Source organism: Sylvia atricapilla, chromosome 19 (genome assembly GCF_009819655.1).
Source record: "Sylvia atricapilla isolate bSylAtr1 chromosome 19, bSylAtr1.pri, whole genome shotgun sequence".
Lineage (NCBI taxonomy): Eukaryota > Metazoa > Chordata > Aves > Passeriformes > Sylviidae > Sylvia > Sylvia atricapilla.
The window spans coordinates 7,703,455-7,718,700 of record NC_089158.1 but is presented as its reverse complement, the minus strand read 5'-3'; the positions used below and the strand labels follow the sequence as shown (position 1 = coordinate 7,718,700).

The window sequence follows — 15,246 nt, the reverse complement described above, 5'->3', positions numbered from 1 at the left end:
TCCTGCAGCACCTCCAGCCTCTCTCTTGCTCCTCCTGAATGTTCTCCCTTCGGAGCTCAACAGCAAAAAGCAATTTATTTTACATTTAGATATTTAATGGAGCAATTTTTCCTGACAAAAGATTTGTCATTCTCCCTTCCCCCTTCCCCTTTTCCAAACCCCATCCCAGAGGTATCGTTTGTTCCCAGCCATTGGCATCCGGTGGCAGCGAGAGAGGAATAGAAGTGAGGGAAGGAGTGTGGTGTGGGAGCTGCAGTCCCTGCAGGAGCCAGGGGAGTGCAGGCTGGGTGTTGTGGCACCCCTGCTTCCCTCCTTCCATCCCTCCATCCCTGCCACAGCTGCCAGCGTGGGGGGAGCACCTGTGGAGCCCTCCTGAGCTGGACGGGACCATGGGACATCGGCGAGGCTTTTATGCTGCTCGCACACATCCCTTTGCTCCGTGCCTCAGTTTCCCTGCAGGAAAACCAGCTCCTTCCCCCCTTCCCTGCGGCGGCACAATAGCAAACCTCGCCGTTGTTATTCCGGGGGTGGGAAGCAGCATTACTCAGAGCCAGCATTGCTAATAAAGGCACTAAATAAAGCTCTTCCCATCCCCGGAGGAACTTTGTGAACTCCGCCTGATGAGCTCCGACCCTCCTCCCGGAGGACAGGGCCGGGACACCGGGTGGCATCGCTGCGTGGGCAGGACGGGATGGGATGTTCCCCACGGGGGGATGGAGGGATGGATGGAGGGATGGATGGAGGGATGGATGGATGGGTGGATGGATGGATGGATGGATGGATGGATGGATGGATGGATGGATGGATGGATGAGGGATGGAGGGATGGATGGATGGATGGATGGAGGGATGAGGGAGGGATGGAGGGATGGATGGATGGATGGATGGATGGATGGATGGATGGAGGGATGGATGGATGGATGGATGGATGGATGGATGGATGGATGCTCCTGCCTGGAGGCGCCTCCCGGCCCGGTGGCAGCACCGTGTCAGTCCCTCCGGAGCTGGCCCAGGTTGAGGGGGACGGGAGCAGCGGGCTGAGGCTCCGGGGCGGGCGGACAGCGAGGGATGGGCTCCCGCAGCCTCTCGGTGATGCGGGGAAGCGGCTGCTTCTCCCACTCGCCCTGCAAGAGAGAGAGCACCGTGAGAGCACGGCGGGTGCAAACTCTTCTCCCCAGAAAGGCAGGAAGGTGGTGGAGGCTCGGTGTTTCTGCCTGCTTGGAGAAATGGCACCAGCTTTAAGGTCTGAAGTGGTTTTTAGCCCCGATCAGGGTGTTTTCTCATGAGACATCACTAACCATTCCTAGGGCAGAAGCACCTACACATCCCCTGAGCAGTGCAGACATCCGAGGTGCTCCATGTTCCACAAACCCACCGCAGCTGGGCAGTTTCCACCCCAAAATTGTTACCTGCCAGGTCAGGTGCAGACAGCTCAAACCAGGGAGCCCCACGGGCCTACCCTCAGCACTCCGTTAGCAGGTCCTGGCAGGAATTTCCAGCACGGCTGGAGCAGGAGGGATGCAGCAGCCTGCCTGAGGTGCCACGGAGCAGAGCCAGGGACGGGCTGTCACAGCCATCAGGGCTCACGGTGACCACGGCAGGGACAAATCCCCCCGTGGAGGCACCTTGTCTTGGGGATGCTCCCTGCAAAGAGCAACCTGCCAGGTGCAGGCAGAGCCCGGGGCTGAACCTGCCGAGCAGCATCTACCTCAGATGTGACATTGGCGTGGCCTGGTGGCCGGTGGGGACGTGGGCAGGGGCTGGCAGGGCACGGCGGGCTCTGCTCCGGGGCGGTGATGCTCCGGCTGGGCTGCCCGCTGCGTGTTCATGTGGAAATGTCAGCGAGAGGCTGAGCCACAGCGTGAGCAGGAGGAGGGAGGTCTGGAGAGGAGAGGTAGAGCCGTGAGTCATCAGCGAGATGAAAGTGGAATTTGTGTTTTCGGCTGACATTTCCCCTTGGTATGTCAAGCGAAACGGGCCAGAGCCGGCACCAGCACCGGGAAAACCCTGGGGAAAGATGGAGTGGGATGGAGGGACCTTTCCAAAGCTCCTGGGGAGTGACCAGAGAGGGGACAGCACCGCAGGGGAGCGCCAGCTGGAGAAACAACTCCTTTCCTGTGTCCTCATGGCTTCGGGGAGCAGTGAAGCATCTTTAGGGTGCTCCATCTGCTGCGGCGTCTGCCCCGCCGATACGTCCCCAGCCCTGAGCCTGTTTTCAGAGAGATCAAAGGCATGTGGAGTGTCTTGACAGTTGTTGTTTTTTCAGTGCTCTCGAGTGGAAATCTGAACAGAGAGTTTACTGCGAGCCCTCCCAGGCTCAAGGGGAACTTGGGGACAGCACCGTCCCCGCCACAGCTCACAAGTGTTACCTTGAGATTTGGCTTGATAATTAACAGCGCTCAGTTCCTTCCAGAAATCATCAGATTTGGGATCACTGAGCTGCGAAAACATGAGCTTAATTAGAAGCTGGTGCTTTTCTCTTGGCAGAAACAGTATGGAATAAATGAGATGTCTCCAAGCCGGGCTCGCTCTGAAACACCAGAGGAGCAGAGGCTCCTTCGCCCTCACTGCGATGCTCATGACCCACTTCGTGCCAGAACTGGCTCTTGTGTGCTCAGGTCCCTTCCTGACAGCCCTCTGAAATCAAGGGAGCTGTCTGGGTCATAAATTAAGCGTTTCAATTCACAATTCAGCTGCTGCACAAAACTTCTGCATCACTTCTGTCCCTGCAGCAAAGCTCTGGGTGGCTGAGAGGTGCCTGGCGTGCAGTTCCAGGAAACTGGAAAGGTTTCTGCCCACTCCAGAGTGAAACTTTGCTAAAGGGAATTTACTGTGGCAGAAAGCTGATGGTCATCCCTGCAGTCAGCTCAGCATCCCCCTGTGCTGCAGTAGATAGCACTGGATCCAGGAACAAGGTATCCAAATTTATCATGCCGATAAATGGCATTGGAAGCTGTTGCCAGCAGTGGTTTTAAATCTTCATCACCATCATGATCATGTCCCTCTTCTCTGGGCCTGGTTTTATTTTAAGGACCCCTCAGTCCTTTATCCTTCACGTTTTGCTGGATCACCACGTTCAGAAGCTGCACAGATGCCGTGCGTAATGAGCTCGCTCTGCTGGGACCTGGGGTGATTTGCCAAAATCCTAAAAACCACCTCACGTTTCTCCTTGGATCTGGCCCTACTTTAACAGTCAGCAGAAGCAGCCTCCAAATCACTTTATGCAAATGCATCTCCTAATTGGATCTGGCTGGGAGCATCCCGTGGTGGGCTCCAGATGTATTGTCTAAGCACAGGGTTGGGCTCTGTGTCCTGCTGATGCCAGGGATTTCCAGGCAGCTCCAGCCCCCTGCCCTGAGCCTGCTGGGTTTAGATGTGTCCTGAGCACTGCAGACCTCACCTTACACCCGGGAATTCCGCTGGGAAGCTGTGGGAGTGAGGCTGTACCTACCGGGAAGCGGACGGCGGAGGATTTGTTGCAGTGCATGGAGATGGGAGCAAAGGCGTAGAGGGATTTCAGCACATCCCTGTTGAACGTGTTCCAGGGGATGGAGTAGAACTGCTGCGGGACAGACACCTGTGGGCACATGCAGATCTCCTCGTCGTTAAACCTGGGCAGGAGAGAGGCCAGGCTGGAGCACAGCAGTGCAGTGTGCTGGGTGTGAGCAATCCCTCCCTGTCTGAACAGCGGCCTGGAATGCCTCTGAGGGCAGCACAGGGACAGCCTGGAGCAGCCAGCACCTGCAGGGCAGGATTTGGGAGCAGCCCGTGGGTAGGACACGCTGTGCAAGGTCAGCATCTCCCCTCTCCTCATGGGTGGACGGGCTGCAGCTCCTCCCCTGGCTGGATCCTTGGTGACTGCCTCTGGTTTTAAGGAATATTTTGCATTTATACACTTGGCCACACTTGGCTCTTGCTGGGAAGTCCCTCCCAGGGGCTGCTCTCCCTTCCTGGTGGTTCTCACTACGCAGCCATCCTCAACCCCTGGATTTTTGCAGCCGTGGTCCCTGTGCCCCCAGCCCTGCTGTGCAGGGGCTCCTCACCTGTTGACAAGGTTGAAGTAGCGGTGCAGGTAACCCGGATCCACAGCGCTCTTGCACAGCTCCAGCTGGGTCTGCGGGTAGTAGTGCACGTAGTTCACACACATCTCTTCCAGGATGCCAAACCCTCCCTGTGGCACAGGCAGGGAGGTGATGGAAGCGGGGTCTGGCTGTGCCCTGCTGGGGCTGCACAGGGGCAGGGAGGGCAGGGGGGCAGAGGTCACACCTCTGAGTGCACACTGACATGGATCTGTACCCAAAAATCTCTGTCTAGTAGCTGTACCTTGATATCTGGATATCTAGAGAGACAGAGATGATAGAGATAGAGATAGAGATAGAGATAGAGATAGAGATAGAGATAGAGATAGAGATAGAGATGGAGATAGAGATATGGAGATGATAGAGATGATAGAGATGATAGAGATGATAGAGGTGGAGATAGAAATAGAGAGGTATTCACACCCCTTCAGGTGCATGGCATGGGCAGCTCTCTGCTTGTCTGCCCTCTGTGCAAGGACAGACTTCCAGGCTAGACCGTGTGGTTTACATTAAAATGCAGATTTCCTATAATCCCTCTGCTATATTTAGCCTTGTCCCTGTTGATGGTACCTCTGACAGGCGCTTTTATTTTTTTTTTCCCACTGCCTATGTAAAGAAATAACATGCACTGTCAAAAAAGTGCCACTTCTCTTTAATTACAATTAATCCTTGGTGGAACAGTTTGTGATGGGAATTAGAGTGACACATGCGACTTCACAATTAGCACCTTCACATCCCCGCTGCAGGCAGCAGAGCCTTGTGAGCTCCCTTCTTCCCACCCTCCCTTGGCTCCTGGCTGTGATTCAGCCTGGCTTTGTACAGGTCCTCACTCTGGGGGTGCCCCCAAACCCACCCTGGGTTGCCCCCAAAGGCAGTGTGTGCCCCCTGTGTGCTCACCACGGTGGCTCTGCTCCGATCCTCGGTGTTGTATGTGCAGGTGGTGATGAGTTCATCGCCCTGGGGGGGGATCAAACACGGGGAAATTTAGGGACTGGGGAGTGTTCCACATAGAAATCTCTGCTCCCCATAGCAGGAGCCTGCAACCCCACAGGAGTCCTTGCTAAACCTGCATCCCCTGCAGAGATCCCCCAGGGCTGCATCCCAGGGATGGTGCTTCCTGCTTTCCTCGCTTTTTGACAATTTCTGCAGCGTTGAAAACACCTTAAAGTTGCACTTAGGCAAGAGTTTGAAGTGCCAAATCCGGAGCTGACTTGATGGCACAACAGCCTCCCTGCCACAGTCAGTGCTGAGGACCACGGGCACGGTTCCAGTGGGTGCTGAGTGCTTTGAGCAGCCTCGTGGGGCACAGCAGCTCCAGGATCTGCCCTCAGCTTTGCAGTCAGGTCCTACCCCATCTGAAGAGCCCTGGGGCATGTCCCACCCCTGTTTTCCCACCCACTCCCACTCTGACGCTGAATCTCTTCCTCTCCTTCCATCAAGCAAGGCCAGAGGGCACCACCATGGCTCATCCTCACCCCCTGAGGAGCCTCCCTCTGCCAGACGAAGCCTAGCTAAATCAGGAGCCTAATTTATCTCCTGGCTGCCCACACACCAGCTCTGCGCCGTATGAGACAGGGCGCCTGGCTGTCCCCAAAGTATCCGCATGGAGACGGCAGAAACGACCCCGGGACCCTCACTGCAGCCCCCCTGGGAGTCCCCAGATGGGATGGGGTGATGGAAGGAGGCAGGGCACTCAGTGCCACGGGATCAGGATGCGCTGGTTTTGGAGCAACTCACCGGAAAAACCGCGACCACCTCCTTCAGCATGCGGATCTCCTGGGAGGGGAGGAAAGGAGACACGTCAGAGCAGTGCCACGGTGGCACTGTGCCCAGGGGTGACACCGTGCCCAGGGGTGACACCCATCCTGGCCCGCAGTGGCAGCCCCTGTACCTGGAAGTGAGGGCTGTAGTGCCCGTCAGCGTTCACAACCTGCCGCTCTCTCCCGTCCCGGGACAGCACCGTCACCACTTTCCTCCCCGCCAGGTGTGTGTGGAGCTGGGAGGCGAAGATGCGGATGCCAGCAGCTGGCAGAGCCTGGGGGAGGAAAAGGAGGAGAGCTCAAGTCCCCGTGGTCAGCCCTGTCCCTCTCCTCCCCTCCCTCACATCCCCTCGCTGTCCCTGTTCTGGCTCGCACACGGGGTTTAGGGGGGTCACTGTGCCCCTGGAAAAGCATCTCAGTGAGTTCCTTGTGGAGGGACAAACCCTCATTGCTGCCAAACCAACGCTCCAGGGCCGCAGGAGCAGCTGAGCCAGGTCCTGCTTCCTTCCCCACCCTCGTTAGTGGTGGCACAAACTATTCCTTGTGGGTAGGCCCTACAAAAACACACTAAAACTTCCCTGAGAGAGCCAGGTGGGCCCTTTGGAACCATCTTTGAGAGAGCTCTTGGCAGGCTCCCCGAGAGCAGGAGCCAATTTTCCCATCCCTGGGAGGGAAAGCACCGCTGGGACACGGCCAGCTCAGCGGTGAGTTTTGTGGGAATGGTACCCAGGGGAGCTGGAGCAGATGGCTCCCCAGGAGAGCTCCTTCCAGGGGGATTCAGCACATCCCAACCAGCTGCTCTTCTCTGTTTATTGTACACAGCAGATTTTTCTTTCCAGCACCACCTCACGGTGAGCTTAAAACTTCAAACTGGGAGATTGGTTCTGCCCGGAGCCAGGGAAAAACCACGGAAAACCTTTCTCCTCTGAGGTGCAGGAGGGGACAGGCACTCACCAGCTGGGTGCATTTATCAGTGCAGTACCCCGTGAGGACGAAGCTGTGCTCTCCAGGGGGAATGGCCATCACGGGGGTGTACACCAAGCCCAGCTCCATGATCCCGGCGTCGTAGGGACGAAGTGTGGCCGTGTAGTACAGCCGGATCCCCGAGGAGTCACGGCGACCTGGTGGGCCAGGGGACAAGGACAGGTCACTGCAGGAACAAGGTCAAAAGGTGAAAAAACAAGGATAGGTAAAAAAACCCCAAACAAACGATGCTGTGCTGCTGGGGGAGGCTCCGCCTCCCAACTTCCTTCATGTGTTTAAAATTGTTTTAAACCCTACAGATTTTCGTGCAAGTCTTCACCGAGTGGCCCCAGATGCACCTAGTTCCCTGGTGAGGGCACTGACCTGAGGCTGGATTGTCCCAGGACAGCAAGGTAAGGGGTGTCTTTGGAGAGCCCAGAGCAGAAGGACATGGGGTGCTTCGGAGGAGTCCCTCAGGAATGGGGCTCAATGCAGCTTCTTTAATCCCAAATCCCAATCTTTAATCCCAAAAGGCCGTGCAGGCAAAGGGAAAGAGCAGGGTCAGTAGGTCAGGAGGGGCTCAGGCCAGCTCTGAGCTCCCTGTCTCCAGGCTGGAGCCCACCCAGGGATAAGAATAACGAGGGAGACACTATTGGTTAACATGCAAAAGCAGATAAATGATGGAAGAGGTGAACTCTGTATTTATAGCCGTGTTTCTTCTCAAGTTGCCGAATGTGCTATGATTGATCCACAGTACATATGCTCTGGCCTCCTAAAAATATACTTGGGTAGTCAAGAAGCTGCTTGTTTTTATGTTAATGAAGAAGCCGAGTTGTTTGGAATCCTGCTTTTTTTTTTCCAATGTGTCTCCTGACAATGTTATCGAAGCAAGAGAACAGGAACACAACATCCACATCCCCCCTCCCCTGGCAGCCTGGGCTCTCTGGTGACTTGGCACTGCTGTCACTCCTGCTCTGAGCTCAGACCCAGCCTCAGAACCTTGTGTGGAATTCGGGGGATTCCTGAGACAGTCCAGCTAAATCCTGGCGCTGCCCTGGATAACATCCTTGCAGGAATGTGTGGGGACAATTTTCCTTCCTTTCCCAAACATCCTTCCCCCCCTCTGGGCCACATGTCAGCCTTCAGTGAGGATAACTTCGCTGAGACCAGAAAAGCAGCAGCATGGTGGGGATTTTTAATGGACTCTTCCTGCAGGGACAGATCTGGACTATCCAGAAAGCTGAGGACAGGGCCGTGATTTTGGCCAGAGGCCTCCCCAGAAGGTGGCAATCCCTCCCTGGAGTTTCCCCTGCTCTCCTGCGCTGGTCTGACAGGTAAAGCAATGGGCAGCACCACCCAGCCCCTCACCTTTGAACACCAGGGGATTGTGGTAATGGATCTCCAGACGCAAATATCTGGAGGAGCCTGGGCCACCAAAGGCAAGACCTGCTTCTTCAGGGTAGTAGAAAGCCTGGAAGCAGAAGGGAGGGTGTTAGGGCAGCAGAGGGGTGGCTTTCCTGGGAACAAGGCTGGAAAGCCTAAGGGAATGTGTGGACATAATCCTGACCCACACCATGGGCTGAGGTAAGTGTGCCCTTGGTTGTGCTTGGAGAGCTGCCCTTGCTTCCAGAAGCTTCTCTCATTCCACGTGCAGTGGCACAACACCTGAGTATGGTCACAGAATCATAAAACACCCTGAATTGGAAGGGACCCACAAGGATCAAGATCCAGCTCCTAGCCCTGCACAGGACAAGCCCCAGGAACCCCACAAGTGCCTGAGAGCATTGTCCAAAAAGCTCCTTGAGCTCTCTCAGGCTGAGGGCCAGGACCATTCCCTGGGGAGCTGCTCCAGTGTCCCACCCCACTGATTCATGGCGCCAGACAGGAGGAGGGCTGGGAGGAGGTGGAAAATCCCACACCCCCAGGAGGGGCTGGGAAGATCAGACAGGGCTGAAACCAAACCCCAGTGCGAGGTCACACCCCAAAGTGGAATCAGTGTGGTTTGGGAGGCAGCAGGGCAGGATGTCACCCGGGGGGACGTGTCCCTTGTCACACCCACCTGTGCCCCCATGGCCCAGGCTGCCAGCACGTGCCTGCAGTAGTTGAGCCTGTCTGGCTTCATCTTGGAGTCGCAGGGCCCGTTGTAGTGGGGGAAGCTGTCGAACTGGGCTGTGCACTGGAACACTTCCATGTGGTGAACAAGAGCCTCGTTGCCTGCTGTCACCACTGGCTCGTACTGCAAAGCCCAAGAAGGAGAGGACACGCTGAGAGCCCACCCCTGGGGTGTGCAGGGTCCCCAGGGCAGGAATATCTGGGATATTCCTTTCTGGAATATCCCTTTGTGCCACAGGATGGGGAGGGAAGGTTGCTCTGGGCCTGAGGCATCAAGGGCTTCATATTTTAGAGTCAGGCACCTGGGTGTTTCGAAGGGGAAACAACATGTTGTAAGTGCCCAAGGAGCATTTAGGTCAGTTGTGGAAACGTTTAATTTCTTGGCAGGCTCAGGTACCAACCCAGAGCCCACAGAGAACCAGCTCATCCTTTCTCCAGCAGCAGGTCCAGGGGATCAGCAGATCTTGGTCTGTTTTGTGATGACTGAGCCCTTTACCAGTTTTGTAGGGCTGAAGTGGCCATGGGGTTGTTGCTCTTTCCTACAGAGAGGCCTGGCTGTGTTGTTGTTGTTGTTGTAGCTCTGCCTGCAGCTCTTTGGGTTTTGTTTCTATCCAGCAGCTGCTTGGGGCACGGGGAGGGGGATTTGGGGTAGAGAGAATGACTCAAGCCTGAGGAACATCTCTGGCTAAAAGTGCCAGCTGCAGAAGTGATCTGCAGCAGCGGGAAGGTATCAGGAGTTACACACTTCTTACTTACACACAGATGATTCACTTCACACCATCTGTCAGAGAGAAAATCCTCCTTCTGAGCCTTCCTTTGCAGCGCCGTCTCTCCCCTCGGAGTGGCTGAGCGCTCGCTGCAGCTCGGGTGTTGGAGGGATTTGACTCTGGATGTGCCAGGTCACCTCCCGAGCCACCCCCACACCTGCTGGGTGCTCTCCCAGCAGCTCATCCCTTTCTCTGTCAGCAGCTTTCTCCCTCTCTTTTGCAGGAGATGGCCCAAGCAACACGTCTGGGCAATACCCACAAGTCGCATTTCTGTCTGTAACTCTCTTTTTTATGGATTCTCCCTCATCTTTCAGGAGCCAGTTCCCATCCTGGCTGGCTGTGCCCTGCTCTCACCAGCCCTGTTCGTTTGTTTCCTGTGTTTTTATGCTCCTCGTGGCTCTCTGTGTGCCAAAATCCTGCCGTGGGTCTGTTCCTTCTGCAGGGAGTCAGCTCTGAGCCTGCCCTGGAACCTGCTGGATGTGCCAGGTGGGAAAACATCACCTGGTCACCTGGTCCCTTCCTGCTGGGACACTCTAGAAGACATGAAGATGCTGCTGACTGGTGGGGTGGACCTGGAAGAGGTTTTGGGACCACATTTGAAAAGATGTCAGGGCCTGAAAGCCTCCCTGTGACACGGAATTATCAGGATGTAAAAATCCAGGATTTTCAGCACAATTCCTGATCCGCCCTGGTTGAAAAGCAGCCAGGCCTCTTCTCCTGCCTCTTACCATGATGATGTGGTGTTTGGGGAAGCCCTCCGGGAGCTCTGCCATGTAGCACCAGTAGGTGGTCTCCTGGCTGGGGATGACAACATCTGGAGCTGTTATCTCCATGCTCTTCATGTCGCTGGGCAGCTCAGGGATGCTGATGTTGGGTTTCAGCAGCTGCACCCTCTGCAGCCCCCCGTGGAGGGCAGAGATGTTGATGGCCTGCAGGGAAGGCACGGGTTTCTCCAGGATGCCGTAGATCAGGTGCACTGTGCCATCCTGAAGCCAGAGCAGAACGTATCAGTGGGGTTTTCAGGCAGAACAGGAGCTGCAGGGACCAGCAGCACCAGCGCTGGCGGGGTGAACCCAGAAATGGGCGTTGTGACCCTGCCCTGACTGCACAGCTCACTCTGCTGGGCTGTCCCAGGAAAGCTCCACACACCCCAGGGTATTTCTTCAGCTGATGTGGTCACTGAGGGTTCCCTACCAAGTGGGAGAGTCTGAAAAGTTTTCCCCAGCATTTCCAAAAGTGTGGCACATCCTCTGTGCTCCTTCCAAACCCCTCGTGAGCTCCAGGCTGGCACAAACCCCTCAATGCAGGGCTCCCCACCCCCTACAGCCCAGCAATAACCTGAGGGGTAAAATAAAACAGCAGAAATAGCAGAAATAAAACTCCCTGAAGCCCTCTCTTTTATTCCAGCTTCTTTTCAAGTGGAAGGTACCATAAGAAGCTCTGCTCAAAGTCTACTGCAAACAAGAACGCTGAGAGCTCTGGACAGGAGATAAGGGAGAAAGGATAAAGAGAACAATCTTCTCCTAAAGGATCAGAGAATAAAGGCCAGCAAGTGTTTCAGTGGCTCTCGCACACAGATTTTTCCCTCCAGGCCTCTCAGTGTTTTGGCAGACGGCAGACACTTCTCACCACAAGAGAAGCTTTTGAACACCAGCAGCAAAAACTCGAGGACACTCTGTGCCCACGTTGGCTCTAAAATATCCTGCCCACAAAGGCTTTCATGTGAGATGAGCCTTGCACAGATTCCTGCCTGCAGCCAGGGCCTGGAGCTGAGCCCCTGAGCTGTGTGACATCCCCCACTGGGAAGGTTTATCCCAAATCCCAGCTCAGAGAGGAGTGCTGGTTGCAGAGCCAGGGAGATGTCACCACAGCACCCAGGAGCACGGAGCAGCACCTTTGTGTGCTGTCCCTTTGTCCCAGCTCCTGTCACAACCCTCCTGTTTGCCTCCTGTTGATACACCCACCCCTCTTGGTAACACACTCCCAACAGTTGGCTCCAGGCTGCCGAGCAGAGTGATGCAGGAGGGATTTATATAGCCCCAGTGCATGTTCAACAGGAGCTGATGATGCAAACGAGCTAAAAGCTACACTTGAGAGAGCTTTTGAAGGGGTTGTGAATAGATGGTGCCAAACATTACTCATGGGCCAGGGTTGACATCTGTAGCTCACTTCCTCTCTGCCTCACACAGCACCAACCCCTGAGCCTGTGCCCAAACCCTGCAGGACGTGTCTGGAGCTGTTCCCCAGGGCTGGGATGGGGCTGGGGGCGTCACAGTGGGGTCAGGGTGATGCCATACCTCTATCAGGTAGTCCTTGGGGTCACAGGTGCTGAAGGCTCTTCTGAAGAGCAGGTAGAGCCCCTCAGGAGCCCTGCGAGCCCCGAGGAGCTGGTAGTCCTGCTGGGAATCCATGTGGAGCTGCCCCTTGGCATCGCTCCAGGCATCCTGTGAGGGAGAGATCAGCCTGCTCAGCCAGGAGGCACCTCCAGAGGTACCACAGGTCCTCCTTCTGTCCATCCTCAGCATCCCAGAGGTGCAGGACTCCTGTGGCTTTGGTGGGCTCCATGCCCACCTCCAGCATCTCTTGGGCAGATCCATACTGGAATGGCCTCAGGTGCTCAGGCACCAGAAAACACCTGACCCAGCATTAACAGTCTGCAGAAAGACCTTTACAGGCTGAGGTGTGAGTGGGGAAGGGAGGCAGGAAAACCCCCAGGCACGTGTGAAGGTGTTGCATTGGTCTGTGCTGTATTTTGGGGGCACCCTGTGGAAGGGGGTGCTGAGCTCTCCAAAACCCTTGGCACAAACCAGCCTCCCTCAGTTTAAATATCAGACCCTTACTGAGATGTTATGTCAGCCCCAGAAATTGCTGCCCCTTTGCAAAACCCTAAATTTTCTGCGGTCAGATTGTTCTGGCAGCCCAGCACAGCCTCCCAAAAACTGCTTTGCTGTAGAGGATGGTGACAAAGCCACCCCAAGAAGCAAAGCAGTAGGATATTCCTCTGCCTCAGGGTTTGAAGGTTTGGAGTATAAAATCCTGTGATAATTTGCATTTGAGCAAGGTTGTTTCTTTGATCTTTTGTTTCTCCCGTGGGCCTCCTGTTTACTCAGAAAAGGCACCCAGGAAGTAGCTGGCTGTAGGCACAAAAGTGGCACTGGTTCTCTTCTCTCAGGAGGAAAAACCAGAAGAAAAAAGGATGAAGGAACTTGGCATCATTTCAGCCAGAACTATAGAGTCATATTTCCAGAACATGTTGTCCTTAGAGGGGGAGAGGGAAATCAGCTCCGCGGAGCTCGCATGGCATTTGTTGTCGCAGGAATACGGAGTGCGACTTAATCTCACAGTACATGGGGGGCTGAGCAAATTTGGATCTTTTTAACAGCCGACACGCTTATCCAGAAGAAAAGCTGCTGGGAGAGAGAAAACCGGGGCTGGGGAGATTTATTGAGATCTCCTTGCAGGGTGTTGTTCAGCACCAAGAGAAAGAGCAAACCCGAGCGCTGCCGGGTGTCTCATTCAGCGCCGTTTGTCTTTGGGCGAGATTAGAAATGATCCTTTCTGTTTCCTTGACATGATGCTGTGAAATCCTGGAGCATTTGGGCCACCACAGCCCCTGAAAGGCTGGCAATTAGCAGGAAAACAGCGCAGATAATGAACCCTTCTTTTCATGCTTTCATTGCGCTGCGGATCACATTGCGGCTGATTGCGAAAGAATGTGTTTTATGGTTAATTTGAAGTAAGCAGAGAGGTAAAATTTAACTTACTGGAAAGCCTCACACGGGCAAAAATGGGAATTGCTTTCTGCAGTCGAAATCAGCCCGATGTGGTGGGGATAGGGCTGGAGAGCCCAGGGCTGGGAAAAGCACCCAAACAGGAGCCCAACAAACACACAGTGGCAGGAAGGATGGGGTTTGCAGCAGCAGCAGCAAACAACACAACTGGAGATCAGCTTCCCCTGCACTCCCATTTACATCTCACCCAAATACACCTTTAATTTCTGACAGCACCCCAGGCTGCCCTTTTATCTCCTTGATCCCTGTGGATGCAACTCTCAGCCAGGATCTTCCTGCTGGCAGCAGCAGCCTCTCTGCCTGGTGACTTTTGCCCTGTCTCAGAGCCATTAATGGGAGCTGTGGTTAATTTTTAATGTGACTGGCAGCAGCACACGAGTGAAGCAGGGTGTTGATGCATCCTCTGTGTGTGTATCTTTGCAGCTCAACACAGCAGAGACATCCAGCTCCTGGCTCCCTCAGCCTTGCTGATGTGCTGCTGTGTTTATTCTTTTTTTGGGTTAACCCCCATGCCAAACCCCCCGTGTGGATCTGATCTGTGGGGTCCTCTGGGGTAGAAATCCCCAAAAACCTTCTGGAGCAGCAGGGCCAGCCCAGCATTTGCCGAGCCCTCTACCCCACTCTACAAAACCACAAACCAAGTTCAGAGAGTTGCACTCCCAGGGAGCAAACCCCAAAAATCACCCGTGCAAACACCCCAGTGACTCACCCCAAAGTAGGAGTTGTGCCCGTCGCTCCAGAGCACGGCCAGGTCGGCATTCTCAAACTCTCCCCTGTCCGACATCCCGAAGAGGAGCCCGAAGCGCAGCTCCCTGATGAGGAGCTGGAAATGCACGGCCTGCTCGGGGTAGCTGACATTCCAGGAGAGCTCCAGCAGCCCCTGGGGATCCAGGGGCACCTTGTAGGGGAAATCACTCTTTTGGGGCACGGAACCCTGCAGAGCCACCACCAGGATGACTAGGAAGGCCGCTACCATGGTAAGGTACATGGATGCCACCTCCCTCAGCTTGAGGCTGGGGCAGGAGCAGGGCTTGCTCCTGGAGTTCTGCATCCTGCCAGGATGGCACCCGGCACCTGGCCGTGCCCATTTATGTGCTGGCCCTCCTGGGCAAGCCTGGTAAGTGATCCTCTTTAATTGCATTTAGTCCTTGGGAAATTGGACTGGTGTATTGACCCCCGTCAGCTCCTGGCCAAACACTTGTCATCTGCTGTCTCCCCTTAATTGGCTCTAATTGCACATGGACATTATCAATAGCAATTGGATTTGACTGGGCTGATGTGATTCACTCTTAAATCTTCCTTAGTGCCTGGGAAGGGCTGTTTGCTCACAGGCTGCTCTGGCTGAGCCCTCGTGGACCACACTGCTCATGGTGCCTTTGGCCTGGGTGTCCACATAACCCAGCCTGGGATCACCCCAAAGGCGGCCAGACGTGAGAACAAAGGACCCTGAGCCTTGCCTGAGCTCCCAGGGATGAAATAATACCGACAGGGTTTGAAATGTTTTCCCTGCAAAGCTCAGCGCCAAAGGAAATGGTTTCCCCCAAAGGGCAAGAAAAGAGACACCTCCTGTCCTCTCTCCTCTGGTTTTTGGCCTTGTGGGATTTAATTCTGGCCCTTCCAAGCCCAGCAAAGCCCAGCTCCTCTCCCACTCTGCTCTGTATCCATTGAAGCCCCCACCTGCCTAGACCACTGGATATGTTCAGTATTTGCTATTTCTTTGGAGTAGCTGGTTCCAGTTTAAAGACACCTTTAGTCTCTCCTCCTTCCCATTTGTT

General features: G+C 55.0%; 1 protein-coding gene across 1 annotated transcript; it reads right to left on the bottom strand.

Moving 5' to 3' along the window:
- Window positions 1–917: 917 nt before the first annotated feature.
- On the bottom strand, window positions 918–14,612 carry DBH (dopamine beta-hydroxylase). The gene is made up of 12 exons (XM_066332855.1): window positions 14,181–14,612; window positions 11,978–12,124; window positions 10,409–10,666; window positions 8,861–9,037; window positions 8,170–8,272; window positions 6,793–6,959; window positions 5,970–6,113; window positions 5,816–5,854; window positions 4,976–5,035; window positions 4,043–4,170; window positions 3,451–3,610; window positions 918–1,123 (listed from the first exon to the last, which is right to left on the bottom strand). Exons 1-12 carry the CDS (start codon window positions 14,610–14,612, stop codon window positions 989–991), a joined length of 1,950 nt encoding a protein of 649 aa, XP_066188952.1. The 3' UTR covers window positions 918–988.
- Window positions 14,613–15,246: the final 634 nt, after the last annotated feature.

Excerpts from the sequence above, each read along its gene's own strand:
- DBH (XM_066332855.1), bottom strand. The coding sequence starts at position 14,612 with ATGCAATTAAAGAGGATCACTTACCAGGCTTGCCCAGGAGGGCCAGCA. Across the intron at positions 9,038-10,408 it reads CCAAACACCACATCATCATG|TACGAGCCAGTGGTGACAGC; the intron begins GTAAGAGGCAGG and ends TGGGCTTTGCAG. Across the intron at positions 6,960-8,169 it reads CAATCCCCTGGTGTTCAAAG|GTCGCCGTGACTCCTCGGGG; the intron begins GTGAGGGGCTGG and ends CTGGCCCACCAG.